Here is a 20,591-nt window from a genome sequence, read left to right as displayed (position 1 = left end):
AGATAGAAACATCATGATGAGAGAGAATCATTGATCAACTGACTTCTCCATTCCCCCCACTGTGGATCAAGTCTGCAACCCGGGCATGTGCCTTGATAGGAAATCAGACCATGACCTCCTGGTTCATGGATTGATGCTCAACCACTGAGCTATACCAGCTGGGCCTGAATGGTTCATTTTTGTCTTCTTGTCCCATTTTTATTCTTACTATCACCTTATTTATCACTATGTTCATTCTTTCCCTGAGTTTTTGGAGCATTCATATAACCATTGTTTTTAACTCTGTATTTGGTAGATTGCTTGCCCCCATTTTATTTTATTTACTTATTTTCCTGGGGATTTCTCCTATTATTTCGTTTTGGTCATGTTTCTTTGTCTCCCAATGTTTGGTGTCTCTATTTGTTTCTATATAATGGATATATCTGCCATCTCCTGGTCTTGGTAGGGTGGCCCAATGTAGTGGATGTCCTGCTGGCTCAATGGCACAAGTCTTCCTGATTATCTGAGTTAGGTGCTCCAGGAAGGTCCCTTGTGTTATTCACATGAGACCTCTTATTGTAGTTGAGTCTTGATTGCTCTTGACCCATCCATGTGTCAGGTTGAACCTCAGACTAGTTGACTATAAGGATTGACCCCAACCATAGAATAAAAGCTACTCTGCAGGGGCTGGTCCCATGAAGTGAATTCACCCTAGCAGTTTCTGTTCCCTGTTGAGATCTTCCTTTAAGTGTTCCACTTGTGTAGCTAATTGAGTCATTCTCTGATGTGGTCTGAATGAGGCCACTTGGTATGTTGGTTCTGGGGCCTTTTGGGTGGGACTCTGGTGTAGTTCAATATTAGATTGCTCCTGTGACAGGCCTTGTTAAGAGCTACAAAGTGATCCACAGTGTGTGTGTTTTTTTCCTTCTGGGCCTGAGTACATATGGGAAAGGCTGTGTTGTGTACCAAAACCAGCTTCCACCAGCCCCAAGCTTGGGGGAAGGTCAGCAAAAGGCCCAAGGCACACTGAGATTTATCTCTGTTAACTGTCTGTCTGTTAGGCTCAGTCACTGAAAGATCCTCTGGTATTTACTAGATTAATACAGATTCAAACTGGGCACCAATGCTGGATTTGAGGCCACCCAGCAAATGTCTCAGGGTATACCAAGGTCAGTCATCACTCATTTGTAGTCTGTGGAACTTTATTTTATGGCAGGATCTCAGGGAGTCATCAGGGTGAAGTCAGTAGTTTCATTGGGCTAAAACAGATTAAGATTTGGCCCTGTGGATGGATGAATCTGCATAGGATCAGTGGCACTGGTCAGGGCATGTGGGAGAAAAATAGACCTTTTGAAAAGATTTCCAAGAAAGTTTGCACCATGGGCCCTGGCTGGTGATAGACAGCAGACTCCTCATGGCATGAGCTTGGCAAGGTGGGGCCATAGGCAGTTGGGAGGATGGGGCTAGTGCATTCCCCTAGGCTGGCATGGCATGGAAGGGAGTGCTCAACCCAGATAGCATCTGTGTGGGGTGTGGGAGAGGTCAGCACAAAGACAATGGCGGCTGTCCTTATAGTCCTCTTCTTGAAGACACACAATCCAATCTCTCCCTGTATGACTCCAGTCCTCTCTGAGCTACCACCCCTTCGCTGGTGTCCAGGGTGCATACTTGCAAATGCAATATTGTGTTCTTGCCCTTTATGAGTTTACCTGGGTTCTTAGAAGATTCCTGTCTCCCCTGGCAGATGGAATCTCCTCTGATTTTCACAGGCAGATGTAATGTGGGCTCTTCTTCCTGTCTCTGGTGCTCTGGGCTGGAGAACCTATGGTGGGGTTGAGACTCCTCACTCCTCAGGGGAACCTCTGCAGCTAAGATATCCCTCCTGATTCTCAACTGGCACATGTAGGTAAAGGGCTAGCCTTTTTCATGTCTCTGCCATTTCTACCAGTCTCAATGTGGCCTCTTCTATAAATCCTTGGTTATAAGACTTCTCTGCTTTCCTTTTCCACAGTAGGTTCCCACTTGGTGCCTAGCTTTGCCAGAGTAGGGTTATATATAAGATACTTCCTACATTTTACTCTATGTACATTTTTATTTTTTTTCTCCACTGAGTTGTTATAAGTTCTTTATTGTATTCCGGAACACTCTCAGAGCAATTTTTGTGTGTATATAGTTTATTTCCTGTTTTGTTGCTATTTGGGGGTGGGGAAGATGAGCATTAGAACCTGATAGTTTTCCATCTTGCTGATGTCACTCCAGTAGTTTTCCATTTGTATCAAAATCTCAGAATGGGAAAATCTATAGAAACATAAAGTAGGTTAGTAGTTGCTAAGGGTCTGGGGAGGAGATAGATTAAGGAATGATAGCTCAGGAGTATAGGGTTATTTTTTTGTGACAGTGAATTTTTTAACATTGATTGTGGTGATGGTTACAAAATTCTGTGAATATAAAGACCAGTGAATAGTGTACTTTAATGGTTGAATTTCATGGCATGCAAATTATATCTTGATAAATCTATAATAATAAAAGTGTAATATGCTAATTAGACTGGACAGCTGAATGACCTTCTGGACCAAGCAGGGGCTGCGAGGGCTGAGGCAGCCTCCCTGGCTGTGAGGGTCGAGTCCTTTGGATGAATTTCATGCACTGGGCCTCTAGTCTGTTATAAAATGTAATATGGCATCAGTCAGAGGGGAAGACTTGGATGCAGAGAAACATATTGGGAGGTTTTCTAGTAGTCCAGTTGAAAAAACAAGTGCCTACATTAGGGTATGGATATTAGGAATTAGAGAGAGGAGGTTATGGCTATAAAATATATTGTAGAGGTACAATTGATAGAATTTATCATTTGTTTGGATGATTTGTGCATGAAGGTAGGGATACAAATAAGACTAAAGTTTTGCATCTGGGTAGCTAGGATGGTTTTAGTATCTTTTCTAGACACTGGGAGCACAGAATGACTAACAGCATTTTTTCAAAAGAAGGAGGTGAGTTCATAACAATTTTAATTTTTCATGTACTGTCAGGATAATCTTCAAAAGATGCCCAGGAACCTAATTGAAAATGTCAGATTGAAGCTTAATGGCAAGAGAAGTCTGACTAAGTATTTTAAAATTATGACTACATAGATAATAATTGATATCAGAAAGGCAAATAAGAATTTCCATGGAGAGACTATGAAAATGTAGAAGAGGACTGGAGACAGAGCCTTGGGTAGACAGCTCCTTATAGAAGGCAGCAGCAAGAAAAGAACAAAACATAGCCAAAGAAGGGAGGATATTATAAGCAGAGAGAACAGTAACAGAGCTGCTTTAACAGATGATTGAACCTAAGCCTTTAAGGAAAGGATAAATAGAAGAGAGGTTGAGGTTGTTCTATGATGTAGAAGAGCAAAATCACACAAAATAAAATGGAGGCTGATATAAAAATGACAAAGAATAATCTTAAAGGTTTTGGGACTTACCCACCTTAGCCACTTAGGAAAACTAGGGAGTTGTGAGAAATTTCTGACCTGGTCCAACTAGAGGTCCATATTACCTTTCCTAGGTGAGGTTCTCACTTACAAATGGAACATCCCAGAAAGATCCGGCCCAGGACCCAATGATTCTGCTTGTGTTTCCTGGATTTATTATTCTGCAGTAGATCCCATCAAGGTAAATACAATGTTGGCTTCCTGAAGGTGAGTCTCACAAATGGGCAAACTGACTGACAAAAAGAAGCTATTAATGGCTGTAATAAAAAGCCCATCACTGAAATACTAAGGTCTCGGGTTTGGGGAAAAAATTCCTTAAATGCTTGGATTATTTTAATAGGAGAAGGAATTAAGGAAATAGATAACATCACATGTTTGCTGTGAGCATTTTCTTTCTTGATTCTTCTTCTTGGATTTTATAAGCTCTGATTTAAAAAGCCTAGGATTGCTTGTCAAAAGAGTGGGGCTATAGCCTCAAATTTTGTTTAATCCTGCCTTTGGAGTGACTTTAGATAAGTCATTCTGCTTCTGTGTTCTTATCTGGAAAATGGGTTTATGAATCTAGCCACCAATCTACAACCAGATATCAGCAATCATTTATTGAGAGACTACTACATTTTCAACATTTTACTTGGTGCTTTAAATGATATAAATGTAAGATAGAGTTCCCATATTCAAACAGAAAGATATATATATCTTTAAAACCATGTAACAGTTATATGTGGGTTCACCAGACAGTGATTACTTCTGCTTGGAGGTGGGGATGAATGAGAGGGAAGCTGGAGAAGGCTTCACAATGAATGGAAGTTGCATGTACTTTGAGTCTTGACAGATAAATAAGAATTTGCCATATGACAAGCGATATGGCAGAGGGGAGGGCATTTTAGAAAGAAGAGACAGTATGAGAAAAAGCACTGGGTTTTGAAAGTTCTGGTGGGTTTACAGATCATTGAATAGTCTAGCCTAGCTAAAACAAACCTTATATAGCACACCTTACCTGTGTCCTAAGATATTTATGAGGATAAATTCAGATAACATATTGAAGATGATTATAAATGTAAAACATTATGATGAATTTCTGAGGGCAGAGTGGGCTTGAATGTCAGCTTGGCTTTCTGTATAGCACTGCCACTCAGGAACAATCTCATATCTTTCACTCTCTTTTCCTCCAATTTTCAGGACATATACAGTGGCTTGGTGGGGCCCTTGGTCATCTGCAGAAAGGGCATCCTGGAATCCCATGGATTACGAAATGACATGGACCGAGAATTTGCCTTATTATTCTTGATTTTTGATGAGAATCAGTCTTGGTATCTGGATGAGAACGTGGCAACCCATGGAGCCCAGGAGCCAGACCGTATTAACCTACAGGATGAAACTTTCTTGGAGAGTAATAAAATGCATGGTCTGTAGAAGTCCCCACTGATTATATAGGGGTATCTGATAGACCCATTACTATCCAAGGGTGCATAATTCCTTTAAAAAATGGGAAGGTAGAAAGGTGGAATAGAGACAAATGGAAAAAATGTCTCCTACTATTTTACATTTATATACACAAAGCAGATATGTAGTCTATATTAGATCAGGTCCCAAGAAAGCAGGAATGCTGACTCTGTAAAGTTTCTGTGGTGACATCAGCATATTTGAACATATTAAAGAAGGCAAGATGGACATTTATGAACTTCAATGTATTTGGTGAACTGGCTGCTGAGGGTTTCTCTGCTTCAAAATCCTGAATTTAGTTTCTCAATATCATCTTATTTATTTACTACTCTAGATCTGATATATGCTTTTATAATATAGACAGATGGAAGTTTATCTTTTAGTCTATTTTTAAAAACAAACTTCAATTTACAGATTGAAGAATTGGTGGAGAGAGCCTAAGATAGTAACATACTTGGTTTATATTACAAGAAAGAGGTGGGTTTTTTATGCTTGAGTGGATTTTGGAGGGACATTGTGCATTCAAGCCCTCCATTGTTCTAGAAATATGTGTATCTCTTCAAAAACAATAGGAAATCTCAAACAAGAGGGAGAATTTAAATGCAGTGAAATGTATTAAGTTATTTCTCACTATCCCTTCTAATGTAATATTCCTTTGACCTGAGCATAAGGTGTAGCTTTGTTAGTGACTCTAATGAAATTCAAAAGTAGTATTTCATTGTCACATGGATTCTAGTTATTTCTCCTTTGTGGATATATGAACAATTCACATTGGAACAGATGTTTCACAAACTACAAAGTGAACTTTATCTCCTGTCAAATCAAATAAATAAATTTCCCAGGACAAAAAGGGAGTAAGCACAGTTAGATCCTATTAGAACAGGAATTGGGCTAATGCCCATTTCCATCTGCTTCTTTATATGCTCATTCATCCAAAGTTTTCATATACAATCAATCTACCTATCTGTCCATCAGGTATTGGTTAAGAACTTTTTGAATGCTGGCACTGGAGATAAAGTTAAATAATGTAGAGTTCTGAGGGGAAATAGATAATATTATTCCCTTCCCTTTCAGATTCATGAACTAATTCAGAAAGAGATAGAGATGTTTGAGGTCAAATGTGAACTTATTGAAAAGGCTAATTGGAAAACCAAATTTGGTTCTTCAATTAAGTGGGCTTCCTAATACTCTTCCCGTAATATATAGGTTTTCTGTCCTGTCATTGACATATATGGCCAACATTAGCCATCTTCCTTTTCAGGGACAGAATCTTTTCCACAATGGAATAGTAAATCTGTTTGCACTCCTTTCTATGGTCAGACAGATTCAAGAGAGAGAAGATTCAGAAAAGGCTAAATTGAGTATGTTTAGTGTTGTTTTTTTCTCAAATTCAGTTTGGTGGGGATAATACGAAAGGTGCATATAAATGTCCCTTCCATTATTTTTCATCTTGAGGTGTAGAGTGGAAATTACCTTCCTTCTCTGAGAACATGAGAAGTTGAGGAATGCATCTTGGGCATAATCCTGGCAATGTTCATTAACATGAAAATGAGTAGTTTATTGTCTTTAGAGTATAGATGTAGCCTAGGAGGAGGCAGATGATGAAGCCCATTCATTGATATCATTATTAATTTTAAAAATGTGATGTCTTTTAAAAGTATTTATTGTAAGCTAATGTGTCTGCTGGGTGTTCTGGAGAGTATAAAGGAACAATAGTACTATATTATTATCATTTCCTGCTTACTAGGAACCTAGAATCTAGTTGGGGATACAATCTTCCACAAATTAAAGATAAGTAAATATAGAGGCAATTTCTGGTGTGTTCCAAAAGGCAAAACAGACAGTACTGGAGAAGTTCAGAGGTGGAAGGGGTGCAGAAAATGAGAGGTACCAAAAGGAGCTAATCAAAGAAGTGTTGTGGAGAAGGTGAAGGTTTGATTGGGATTTGAACAGATGGATAGAAGGAGGCAGGATTTAGGGGAGGGAAGTTCCAAAACATGAGAAGGGACACAAAGAATATGCATATTGGGACATATGGGGGATGGTGAATAAATTACCCTACAAGAAATAAGTGTGTTGGATAATGGGAGATGAGTCTGGAAAAATGTTTTGAGGCCATATTTTGAATGACCATGTTGGTTGAGTTAAGAAGCCATGGGCTTGATCTTTTGGGCAGGAGGGAGGTTTTAAAGTATTTTAAACAACAGAATAGCATGGTCATATTAATTATTTAGAAGTCCACTCTTATAACACCAATGTGGAAGATAAACTTGAGGGGAACAAATGAAATAGAGATGAGAGTAGTTAAGAGGCTATTGCTATCAACAGAGAAAATAGGGACTAGCCCTAGGGCGGTGGCAATGGAAAGTCAAAATGAGAGATATAAGGACTTTGTATTCTTTTACAGCCATTAATGGAAAGCTCTATGCCAACCTCAAAGGTCTTACCATGTACAAAGGAGAACGAGTGGCCTGGTACATGCTAGCCATGGGCCAAGATATTGACCTGCACACTGTCCACTTCCATGCAGAGAGCTTCCTCTATCGGGTGAGCTAGAAAGAGGGCTGAGTCCCTCAAGGGTGATTAATGGAGTGCCTTAAGAGCCATTGAGGAAGAAGGGAATAGCAAAGAACAAAATAATCAGTTAAAAGAGGATAAGTCTTATACATGGAACATTGGGCTGGAAATTCTACTTTGACTCATATATCCCAGCATTGCTTCTGTCTACACCTTAGCTTTCCACTCTGGTATAGAAGAAACAAGTTGCTCATTTATGGAGTAGGGGGATTGAAGGAATAAATGTAATTGGTTCTCAGTCAAGGACTCCAGACACAATGAGCTGTTATTGCAAGATCTAGGAATTTCAGTGTTGTCTCAGAATCTGAAAATACTTCATCTATTATAAGAAGAACTTCAATTAAGGAGTTCATAACAAAACATGTAGGTCTTGAAGAAGATTTAATCTTAAGAAAAGGGACAGAGTTGGAGGCATTGATATAGGTAAAGATCTAAAAGTGCTGAGAAAAGTGATGATATGAAGAATAACCTATTTTTTTAGAATATATTTTATTGATTTTTACAGAGAGGAAGGGAGAGAGATAGAGAGTTAGAAACATTGATGAGAGAGAAACATCGATCAGCTGCCTCCTGCACACTCCCTACGGGGGATGTGCCCGCAACCAAGGTACATGCCCCCCGACCAGAATCGAACCTGGGACCCTTGAGTCCACAGGCCGATGCTCTATCCACTGAGCCAAACCAGTTAGGGCAAGAATAACCTATTTTGATTTTCATTGTTAAAGAAAATATGTAGCTCCTTCGCAGAGTTCAAGGCTTAAGACTAATTCCCCAGATTTCATCCCCAGTTTAGCTCCTTAGAGGTAGCTTCACTATCTTTTATTTTGGAATACTTTAAGAATAAGTAGGAGGAGAAAGAGTCCCCTCTATTGATTTAGTTTGTGTGGGCAGGTTCATTGGGAAGATAAATAAGGTGAACTATTTAAGCTGTTCTCTGCTCTATAAATTGGAGTCCCACGTACCTAATGTGCACTTCCAAGCCTATTGATTTTTATATTGTGAGGTGATCTCTATACTATCCACTTCCCCTTCACCCCTAATATCTCTTGCAGAATGGAGAGAGCTACCGGGCAGATGTGGTGGATTTATTCCCGGGGACCTTCGAGGTTGTGGAGATGGTGGCCAGCAACCCTGGGACATGGCTTATTCACTGTCATGTTACTGACCATGTCCATGCTGGCATGGAAACTCTCTTTACTGTCTTATCACAAAGAGGTAAGAACTAACTACCCAAGCTGTGCCATCGTCTGGCACTTGTCTAGCCTATTGAAACTAGATAATCCTAAAACATCTCACCTGTTCTTCTAATCCCAGGAGAACCAGAACTTAAGACAGCATAGGTGTTCTCTCATCCAATATTTCTTTTTTTTTACTTTTTTATTTTTTTAATCTTTAATTTCTTTATTGGTTAAGGTATTACAAATGTGTCCTCACCCCCCCATTACCCCCCACCCCCCCCCCGCCACTCATGCTCTCATCCCCCTGTCATCCAATATTTCTTATTCTCCATTGCCCCCTTGCTCTTGCCTCCTTCTAATTTCTTTGATACCCATTGAGCTCAAATCAATTGAAACTGCCTGAAACTACTTTGAAATATATTTATTTTGTATATAAATTTATTATTTAGAATTAATTAAAGTCACTATTTCAAGAAATGTTGTTAATGAATCCAGTATATAAAAATAAGAAGAAACATAATTCTAATAAGCACTCCTTAGTTAATTTTTCTTGTGAGGATTGTGAAAGGCAGTTCTTTCTGTCCTGGAACAACTCTGTCTATGGCTGGAAATAAATAATAGCTTTTGATTACAGCTTATCTCAGACAAAGTTGCTACCAAGAGGAAAATTTTTTTCCTTATGATTTTTTAATATGGAAAGAGAATATCTGGGTTAGTTTCTTTACCAATAAATCTTTGTTAGTTGCCAAGAATGTAGAAAGGTAGGCTGTGTTGGATTATATGCGTTTGGGTCATTAAAGGGTTAAGTCTCTCACTTCTTAAGCTTTTCAACCTGAGTTCAGTTCTTAGCATTATGCCCCTTACAAGAGGCCATATAAAATCTCCTGGGGCCCACATAAATCCAGGAAATTTTTTCTCCTGTGCTTTTTTAAAAGTGCCATATGGTTCTGAAAAAAATAGTGGTATTAAGGTAGATATTCTGAGATTGCCAGAAATTGGCACTCTGTCAAGAATAGAAAGTGTGAGAAAGTCTTCAGGCATTCAAAAAGACTAGCAAATCAAGGTAGGGATTACAATTCTGCTGTTTATCCTGTGGGGGTGGACAAATAATTATACACTATGATTTCCTGTGTGTTTGAAAAGTTTTGTCCTCTGGTAAACCATACTGCTAGAATGAGGCTTCCACATACTACTCTAGTACTATTTCCTACCACCCAGATAAGCTCTATGGAAAGCTCTTTGTTGTATTGTCAATCCTTAGAGCCAAGTCAAGTGATGAATTGATGTGTCATCAAAATGCTGAGAGTGAAGGATAGATGGTCAGGTAAGGGGCTTGAGGAGAGTGGCCAAATGTTTAAAATAACCACTCTAGGAAGTTTACTCTCAGTACTGGGAAATTAATTATTGCCTGGCAGCTTTGAGGGCTTATTTAAAGTTGGACACAAAGAATACTGATCTTTATATTGTATTTATGTGATTTTTCTCCACCAGCATTTAGCATACCAGACAAAATACAGGGAAATTATAATTACTGAATTTTTTGTAGATTATTACAACACTCCCTAGAAGTTTGTAGTTGAGTTGACAGAACATGGAGTCTAGCCTGACCAAGAAGGAAAGAAAAGACAGGATAAAGGTAGCATGTTAGGAAAAAACTGAAGGTTCCGGGAGCTAGAGGTCTTCATGAGAGGGAAATAACAGGTGGAATGAAATAAATAGTGTTAGCATACAAAAAGGACAGAAAGCTGTTGCTAGATTTTAGATTTTTGATATGGAGCAGTATTGCATAAAAAGTCCAATGTGATCATGGTAGTAGTTGATAGAATTGGAGTAGATGTGGAAAAGTTATTGGAGTTAAGAAGTTCAGAAATGGTGAAGCTTGAGTATTGGATGATGGATCAACACCCATAGTGAGAACTGAGGAGAGAAAGACTGAGCCAGGTATTAAAGATTTCCATGAATGAAAAGAACTGCTAGGAACATTGACAAAAAGTGGTATGGCTATTCTGGCTAAATAATACGAGCTTCAAAAGAGATAGGTCTTTACAAAAAGGAGAGGAGCAATAATCTCAAAGCACTATTGAGAGGATGTAAAGGAAGTATAGTCCTTAGAGAAGAACTCGGCCTCATTAAAACAAGAAGAGGAAGAAGAGGTTGAATATGTAGGGTCTTCCTGAAGGGAGGGTGGAAAGGTTGACAAAAAGAGTAATAATGGTAATAGAGGAAGTGCCAATAATTATGTAAATAATGCATAGGGATGGCTTACCTTTCTCCTAAGTTTATGCATTTGCTCAAATTTTGTGTCACTACTCAAAAGCAAATTTACATACCAATATTGACTTTGACCATAAGTTAGTTAATCCCAGGTACCCTCATTTTTTGTTATTTTACCCCAGAGATTTCCCCAACCAGTGCCAACCTCCCACAGTGACCCTGTAGATTGATAGGAAGAATAACAGGACTAACTTCTTGTCTTTTTTTCTCTCTAGAACACGTAAGCATTATCACCACCATCACCAACGAGATTGAAAAAGGTAGGAAGAGTGATACACAGACTGGGTAGTTATATCCAATGTGCATTTGTGGGAAGGTATGTGTCTCTAATATATGGGATTCACATGACTGAAAGATGGACCGAAATACTAGCAGAAAGCATTCTAAGATTTCTTCAAAACTTCAGAAGCCAGGAATTTCAGGTTCAGCTTCCCTCCATAGGTTTATTCTCTATGGCCTCTCCCCCAACCTCCTGAGTTGAAGGCTGAAGAAAGTTTGAGGTCTTGCTGGGTTGGGTATGAAGAAACTGTAGCACAGTCATGAATTGCCCATAGAGACAGTGTGAAACTAGAACAAATACCATAGAGCAGTGGTTCTCAACCTTCCTAATGCCACGACCCTTTAATACAGTTCCTCATGTTGTGGTGACCCCCAACCATAAAATTATTTTCATTGCTACTTCATAACTGTAATTTTGCTACTGTTATGAATTGTAATGTAAATATCTGATATGCAGGATGTATTTTCATTGTTACAAATTGAACATAATTAAAGCATAGTGATTAATCACAAAAACAATATGTAAAAGTCAGTGGTTCTCAACCTTCCTAATGCCGCGACCCTTTAATACAGTTGCTCATGTTGTGGTGACCCCCAATTTCATTGTTACAAATTGAACATAATTAAAGCATAGTGATTAATCACAAAAACAATATGTAATTATATATGTGTTTTCCGATGGTCTTAGGCGGCCCCTGTGAAAGGGTCATTTGACCTCCAAAGGGGTCGCGACCCACAGGTTGAGAACCGCTGCCATAGAGTCTGTACCAGGTATTTTTATTCTTGCAAATATGGAATACCAAGCAGTTTACTCTTTAGAACCAGCCATTTCTTCCCTATAAGAAAATATAGATTCTTGTTCTTTCTAGCATAGGTCCAAATAGTGCTTTCATTTTCCACCCAATTTGTACCTGAACTAAGTTTCAGAAAGATTCAAAAGTTATGAGAGCTAGAAAGAATATTAAAGATTATCAACTTAGTTGGAAATTTTTTCAGCTGTGTTTGGAAATTTTCTAATGATCTGCCTATGTATCTTATAAACTGACAACCATGGAACTAGGATGTATCCTGGAGGGTTTGTGAAGAGGCAAGATGAGGCTGAGAGTGGATCACCATACACACATATGCATGCACTTAATCTTGTTTCACTTCTGTAAGAATATACATTCATCCAGTTAGATATTCATTGAACAGATTCTGAGTGTCAGGGACATCAAAGCAAATAAGACATAGATATTATATTTCAAGAGATTTGTGTCTAAAAAATGAAATGAGACAGAAAAACAATAATTGCAGTGCTAGATGTTATATGTTGTTTTAAAAAGGCAAACAGTAATAACAGCTATCAATTATTGTGCATATACTATCTTCCAGGTGCTATACTAAATATTTACAAATACTAACTCACTTAATCTTCACAATAAACCTCTGAGTTAAGTACAGTTATTATCCCTTAAAAAAATAGGTGACTGTAGTACAGAAATGAGAGGGGATTAGATAACTTAACCCAAGCAAGTAAATTGTGAGATACTTTGAAAACACACGAAAAAAGGAGCTTTAACTGTCCAGCTGAATTAGTTAAAGCTTTACAGAGACCTGTAACATTTAAATTGGGGATAGAAATGTAGGAGGAAGAAAGGGTATTCAAGCAAAAGGAGGAGCATGAGAAAGTCTTGGAGGTCTAAAAGAGGGTCACTTATTCTGGGGAACAAATAATGAGTTGCTGTAGCTGACTAGTAGAAGATAAGGGTAGAAAAGTAGGTTAGAGCCTAATTGTGAAAGTGGGAATGCCTGACTGACTTGAGTCTGAGCTTTACTCCATAGGTTAATTGGAGATCATTAAAAGTTTGCATACTAGGAACTCAGACAATTAAATATTTCACCTAAAAAGATCAATGTGACATCAGTGTTATCATGATTCAAAGAGGTGACAGCACAGTGGCAGGTCCAATGGTCAAACTTCTTCCCTGGAGTTTCTACTTATTGTTTTTAATTCTTCCTTTTATAACCATACAAACCAAATCCATTTTTTACATCATAAGCCTTGATATATTTCTATTAAGGCTCTTCCTACTTTGAGTCTTAGCTCTTTTCATAGGGGGATTATGGCCTCAATGATTCCTAAGGACTTTCTTAGCTATAAAATCTTGTTATAAGAAGTCACTGTAACCTCTGAGTCTGTTTTCATCAGCTAGTATTTTTAGGGATGGGGATAATTCCTCTGTTTTATTTGTATAGAATTGTTTTTTCTCTTTTAGTATATTGCAAGTGCCCCTTTAATGTATGCTCCAGCCCAGGGTGCCCATTTTCCTCTTGTTCCATTTCAGCAGCAATCTCCAGAGACTTTAGAGAAGACAATGTGAAGATGCTGGGCATGCAGATCCCTGTAAAGGATATCGAGATGCTGGCTTCTATCCTAATTGCCACTGGTGTCATTCTCCTGCTCATTGCCCTGGCTCTTGGTGGTGTGGTCTGGCACCAACATCGTCAAAAAAAACTACGGCGCAACAGGAGGTCTATCCTAGATGATAATTTTAAGCTTCTGTCCCTCAAGAACTAACAGCTGACTCTTGGCACTACACATCTGGAATGCTCTCTCAGCAGGCCATGGACTAGCAGATGACCCCACTGTAAAAGGAGCATGGGTGGTAGACAGGCATAGGAGGAAATCAAACTTGTTTGGGGTTTTTTCCCCACTTATTTATTTACATAGAAATGCTATATTCCCTCTTTTTCTTTTTGCTCCACTTGGGAACCTGGGGCTAGGTGAGTCCTCTAAAATTATATATCACAAATTTCAATGGCTAGATTCTATCACTCACTGACACTTGGAAGATCTGGAAATTCCTAAAAACTGACCCTTCTCACAAAGTACATACCAAGAATAAAACACATCAAATAAGTTTTTATTTCTTTCCAGGACCTAGCCTAATTCACTTTGAACCAAGACTATGTGAGGTGTGAATATAATCTACATCTAAACTAAGGACTAAGCAAATAGGCATGATGGGGGAATTAGTGGGGTTAGATTTGGAGATCCAAATTGTATTTTAATTCTCCTTGGAAGCAAACTATTTTGGAAAAGTGGGTAGATAGTGGTTGACATGAGTACCTTTAACTTCTGAACCCAGAAGCTCCTCAGAAAGCCAGTCCTCCAATTTACTAGTACAATTATACTGAAGGGAATGTTAAGCGTCTTGTCCATATTTTAGACAGAAATTCCTATACACTAAAGTACTTGTTAGAACACTGTAAGAGTGAACTTGATGATTTTGATGTTTCCTCTTGCCTCTGAAAAGCTGTGACTGTGATTGAAAAAAAAGAGCACTCTATGGTGGGGGGAGGAGTGATTATAGATGGGTATAGAATGCCTGCAAGTTTATTTTTTGGAAATGAAGACACCGCCCCAGAGGAAGCCTCAAAATCAGAATGGTGGCTATCATTTTTTTCCCCATAGGTGCCAAAAGTAATCTTAATGCCAAGAAAAGTTGCCATAGGAAAATAGAGAACTGCAGTCAGGCTCAAACCTGTCCACTTGGCAAGGAAAGGAGGACACAGATCTCATGGGCTTTTTTGATAGTTGGGGATATAAGAGGTCTACTTGAAATTCTGGGGGCCTCTTTAAAACACAAAGTCCTTCTCTTTGGCACCTTAAAACAATATTCCTTTGTCACCTGCAAGTTCAAGCCTATTCAAAACTTTGGTAAGAGACCACAGACAAGAGAGTAGGGATGGTTTAGGATGGCCCACCCTCACTACAGTATCCATATTAACATTTTACATAGCAAGTAGAGAACAGAGGAGGCATAAGGGATAGTGAATATGATGCGTGAAATACACGGTGCCTTATACTTTAGAAAGCATCTAATACCCGATTGCATTTGATTTCCTTGAGTTTTATAAGAGTGCTGTTATGTTTTACATTTGAGTAAACTAAGGATCAGAGAGAATAAGTAACTTTACCTGAGGACATTCAGCTAGAAGTTGGGCAGGGATACAAGCCTTCATCTATTGGACTCCAAATACCTGTTCCATCCTCCCATATCATGAAAACCTCTTCTATCTCCATCCTTTGTGCCCACATTGACTCCAATATTCCTATATTCGGAGCCAACCCCCTTGCACATCAAATGTAGAAACCCACAAAGCTGGTGTTCAGTTGCCATATAATGTTGAAGTTTTAAGAGAAAAATGCAGAACAGAGCTTATCATTCATCTTGATTTATAGTGGTCAGTGGCTTCCTGTGGAGCTTTCCTGGAAATCAGGAACATAGCAGGAGGTGGAGGTGAGGGAAGGTTTGGATTGCTAGTTATGAAATCAACTGTTAAACTTTTTTTAAAAATATATTTTATTGTTTTTTTTTTTACAGAGAGGAAGGGAGAGGGATAGAGAGTTAGAAACATTGATGAGAGAGAAACATCGATCAGCTGCCTCCTGCACCGCCCCAACTGGGGATGTGCCCGCAACCAAGGTACATGCCCTTGACCAGAATCGAACCTGGGACCCTTCAGTCCACAGACCAACGCTCTACCCACTGAGCTAAACTGGTTAGGACAACTGTTAAACTTTTTAAGCCATTGCATATTCAATGCACTTATCACCAGAACTCTTTAGACTCATTATTAATGTGGAGATTTTTGAAAATCCAGTATACTCTGAGGATTCCAGTCAATAATAGTTATAATTTTCACTCATCTGGAAGGTTGTAAGCTTGGTCATGAATCTGAGATAAGGACAGGCAAGTGGAATAGGGATACACTTCTTCTGAGTATGTAATACTGCTCCAGATTGGGGGATGTAGGCTCAAGCCCCTGCATGCATTTCAGAAAGAGATGTAATTTTTTGTGGAGGGTTTGCTTCCAATGATGATATAGGAGAAGTTTTTGACAATTAAGTGACACTTATATCCATTTAATTGCTAAATCCAGAAATTTCCAAAGTCAACACATTAGTGATTCTTGTTTGTTTTACCTAAAAATACCTTTAACTGATTCATTTGTTTCTATCTTCATTGCTACAACCCCAGTCTAAAAACACAGCCATCTGTTACCTGGACTAGTGTTATAGCCTCCTGCTTACTTTCTTCACATTCACTCTAACCCAATATCATGGATTCTTCATGCAGACAAGTGATGTTTTTAAAATATAAATTAGGCTTCCAATTCAGATAAGATTCCATAGACTCATCTCTCCTTGAAGATAAATACACCCCAGAAATAATGAAAGAGGAAGCAATATAAGGACTCAAAAAGAAATTAAAAAATAAAGGTAGGCATCCTGGAGAAAAACTAAGCAACAGAGCAATTGGGCATCTTCCCAACAATGAACCAAGCAGAATGCAGTCAAAGGTCAAACAGAAATCCTAGTGATAACCCCAGGGTGGTCTGGAGGCAATGGAAACAGGGATTGAGGAGGAACCCTTCTGACACCAAGTGATCAGAAAAGGTGCTCTTTATCTCTACAGGCTACAGATTCCTCTACCCCAAGGGAAATTTCAACATAGTAAGCTGCTCAACCCAGAACACATTCTTTAGGACTGCAAGCTATAATATATTTTTCCTACCCAGAAATAAATGACTCTGGCAGGGATCAACAGAAGTCCCAATGACACCAGAGATACCAAGCAAAACAAAAAAAAAGTACAATAAAATCACTGACAATTACATTATCATGGAAAATTATGCCAAAATCTGTGTGCTAAACTTAAAGTTACTGCCTCCTAAAATAGATTGTTTTGGAGATTCCATGATGGCTATAGAATAGGTGGAAGCTACACTCACCTGCTCTCAACCCCAAACTGGATATACAACTAAATTATAGAGCAATTAACCTGAATAACTAACTGAAGGCTAGCTGAACTGAAATCAAGGATTTAAAGAAGCCACATAGAGAGTGGTAAGAAGGGCAGAGATGCATAAAGGATTAGCCATCAAACCTAGGTGTGGTGGCTGAGAAGCCAAAGGCAGCTGAAAAATTCCCTCCCCCTAGGAGCATGGGGTCTCAACCCCACACAGGGATCGCCAACCCAGAGGAACAGAGATGGGAAGAGGATCCCATATTGCATATGGTGGTGAAAATTAGTAGTGATTCAGACTGCCTAGGAGACCCAGATGTGCCTTTCCCAGGACATGCACTACTATTGTTACAACACCAGACTGGGGATTGCACTGCTGGGTCCTCAACTGTTGATGAGACTACTCTGCCATACTTGGATCCTGTGGAAAGGTCTTCAGGCTGCACCCAGCAGTGACTTTTGGGGCCCTATTTTTCTGGGAGAGACTCTTGTCAGAGATTCAGACAGTGACTAAACTGTTTGGCTTTGGAAAGAGGACTGGTCTCCCTCATGTCAAGCAGTTGTAGTTGAGTCTTGAATGCTGCTGGCCCTTTTGTGGTTGGAGTTAACATTTTAGGCTGTCTGACTGACTTTACAGCTAAACCTCAATCATTATATCTGAGCTCTGGTATCCTCTGAAGCCCACCAGTGGTGTGGGCTTACCCATCCCCCCCACCTGTTGAATCACTTGGCTGGCCCCATCCTGCTGAGTTCAGCTGCAAAGGGGGATGAGAATTGTGCAGAGCTGAGACTTTCAGAGCATGCCTCCCATGTAAGCCTTTGTCTGAGAACAGTACAGGAGGGTGCTGGAGTGTGTGGCTATATAGCAGGGGATTGGTGGCACCTCTGAGAGCTTATCCCTCACTACCCTGGGAAGGGTAAGAAGTTCCCATCCCCCTCCCTACAGGTTTGAAGGCACTGCCCCAAATGGGAGACTATTTGGATCAGCCCTGCCAAGTACCAGATAACCCATTAAGCTGGGCTCAGTTCCACAAGGGAAAGCAAGAGTGGGTCAAAGCTGGAACATTCAAAGTGTGAGTCCCTCAGAGGCTATTGTCTGGAACTGGGATGAAGTTCTTATTTCCCTCCTGCAGACTAGGCTGACATCACCCCCAATGGAAGACTCTTTTGATCTGTCATCCTGAACTCTTGTGGCTCTGCCCTATTGAGCTTTCTCCTTCAGAGGGGATTGATGGCCTTTTGAACCTGAATCTGAAGCAAGGCTCCCAGAGGAACCTGGAAACTGGCATAGACTGAGTAGTTCGACTCTGGAGTAGGGACCACTTTCCACTCATTGAGTGGCCAACAAGGTAGACCCAAAATAGGGGACCCACAAGACATGTCCTCCTTATTTCAGTTGTCCCACTCTATTGAGCTCACAACCTGTGGAAGGGGCTGTGGTTTGTGGCCAGCCTGGGATCTCTACAGTCTTTCGTTGTTGCCGGAAGCCGGTCCATCCTTGCTGCTTGACACAGTCGCTGCAGGAAAGAAACATCTGCACAGCATATGTTTCAAGGGACCTGGCATATATAGCATATTGTTCTTAATATGTTTTCTCTCCTTACGAGCCATGTGTTTTAACCAAGGTCACCTCTCCGAGAAAGGTTGTTTCCCCAGGTGGGGATTTTTCCCCGAGGTTAGGGAGGGGATACAACCCCTTAACTAAGTGCCAGGCGGGTAGTTAAGCTACATAATCTTTACTCCCTGGAATGGAGATAAGAAACGCCCTAACCTTTGTAATAGAAATTGACAGGATTAAAATCGGCTGGTATAAATATAGATGTAACAAGACAATAAACATCAGATCCTCATCAGTTCCTAACCAGAACTCCGACCAGAACTTTGGCTGGAGATCCTGGCTAGAGGTCCTGACTAGGCTGCTGATCAACTGAAGGCTGTCTCCGTGTCATTCCTTCTTCGCCGACTCCGTCCACACCTTTGGGGACCCCTGGACCTGCTGGGGTTGGACCCCAACACGTTGTAAAGGTCTGAAAGAAGACAAGGCAACCTTATGGGGAAGAGGAGTAGCTGACAAGTGGAGGCAGACCTTAGGAAGCCTCAGTCCTTTTGCAGATAAGCCCTCAGCTCTAAGCTAGAGAAAGCTGACCCTTATACTAGTACATAGATTGACCACTCCCATGCACCTCCAGGCACAGTAGGTACAGCCACAAACAGTGAAAAGCATGATAGCTCCAGAGAGTTAGCCCAAAGCTGGTAACACACAATGTCTGAAATTAATCTGTACCTGAACCTGGCCTAAATGGACCCAGAACCAACACAAACAGTGGTGGGCTTCAGATGACACTAGAGCTCAATGCAACTAGCCACACATATGGCAGACCCAAAATAGAAATTCTGGCAGGCACCAGACCATACTGGCAAAAACTCTGACTCAAGGGCAGACCGTGCACAGCATCTCATATATGGTCATCGAAGTTTACCCATATAGTCAGTCAGACTGCCTAAATGGTTAGCTCCAACCACAAAAGGGCCAGCAGCATTCAAGACTCAACTACAACAGAAGTGTGCACATAACCCACAAGAAACATTTCTGGAGCACTGAGCTCAGGTGATCTAGAAGTTTGTGCCACTGAGCCCAACAAGACACCTTCATCATAAAACCATTATAACAAACTTCAGAGTCATAGCAGATCTACCTTATACACAGAGGCAAAATGGGGTGACAAAGAAATATGCCCTAAATAAAAGAAGAGAAATCCCCAGTAGAAGAATTAAATGAAATGGAAGCAACTGAAATACCAGATACTGAGTTTAAAACAATGGTTATAATAATGCTCAAGGACCATAGAAGAAAAATGGATGATCTCAGTGAGTATTTAAACAAAAATATAGTAAGCAATAAAAATGTCATGGAAAATATGAAAAATAACCAGTGAAAACTTTTTTAAAAAATACAATACCTGAAATAAAAAAATACACCAGAAAGAATCAACAGCAGATTAGATTATGCAGAGAATTGAATCAGCAATTCAGAAGATAAGATAACAGTAAGCACCCAAGCAGACAATGAAAAAGAAAAGATAATTTTAAAAATGAGGAATTTCTCAGGGACCTCTGAGGCAACATCAAGCATAACAGTGTATACATCATAGAATTACCAGAAGGAAAAGAGAGTGGGCAAGGGATTGAGAACCTGTTTGAAGAAATAATGGGTGAAAACCTCCCTAAGCTGGTGAAGAAAAAGTCACACATGTGTGGGAAGCACAGAGTCCCAATCAAGATGAACCCAAAGAGACCCACACAAAGACACATCATAGTTAAAATGGCAAAGATTCAGGACAAAGAGAGAACCTTAAAGACAGCAAGCTAGAGAGAGAGTTACCTGAAAGAGAGTTCCCATAAGGCTGTCAGCTTTGTTCTCAACAGAAACAATTCAGGCCAGAAGAAATTGGCATGAAGTATTCAAAGTGATGAAGAGCAAAGTCCTACAACCAAGACCATTCTATCCAGCAAGGCTATTTAAAATTGAAGGCCAAATAAAGACTTTCCCAGACCAAAAAAAAAAGCAGCTTTCTCTGCTGCCATGGAATTCCA

The 20,591-nt window shown here is 39.8% G+C and overlaps 1 protein-coding gene across 3 annotated transcripts in view; it reads left to right on the top strand.

Annotated features, from left to right (window-relative positions):
* The window catches only part of HEPH (hephaestin), a 92,926-nt gene extending 78,658 nt beyond the window's left edge, over positions 1-14,268 (top strand). For all 3 annotated transcript variants that reach the window (XM_005876169.1, XM_014547680.1, XM_005876166.2), the window contains exons 16-21: positions 3,526-3,632; positions 4,631-4,856; positions 7,302-7,441; positions 8,524-8,686; positions 11,139-11,183; positions 13,530-14,268. In XM_005876169.1, coding sequence (XP_005876231.1) covers positions 3,526-3,632; positions 4,631-4,856; positions 7,302-7,441; positions 8,524-8,686; positions 11,139-11,183; positions 13,530-13,762 — 914 coding nt within the window. In that variant the 3' untranslated portion in view covers positions 13,763-14,268. The remainder of the gene's footprint in view (positions 1-3,525; positions 3,633-4,630; positions 4,857-7,301; positions 7,442-8,523; positions 8,687-11,138; positions 11,184-13,529) is intronic.
* The last annotated feature ends 6,323 nt before the right edge of the window (positions 14,269-20,591 follow it).

The sequence above is a fragment of the Myotis brandtii genome, unplaced genomic scaffold, assembly GCF_000412655.1.
Source record: "Myotis brandtii unplaced genomic scaffold, ASM41265v1 scaffold480, whole genome shotgun sequence".
NCBI lineage: Eukaryota > Metazoa > Chordata > Mammalia > Chiroptera > Vespertilionidae > Myotis > Myotis brandtii.
This window is presented reverse-complemented; position numbering and strand designations above follow the sequence as displayed.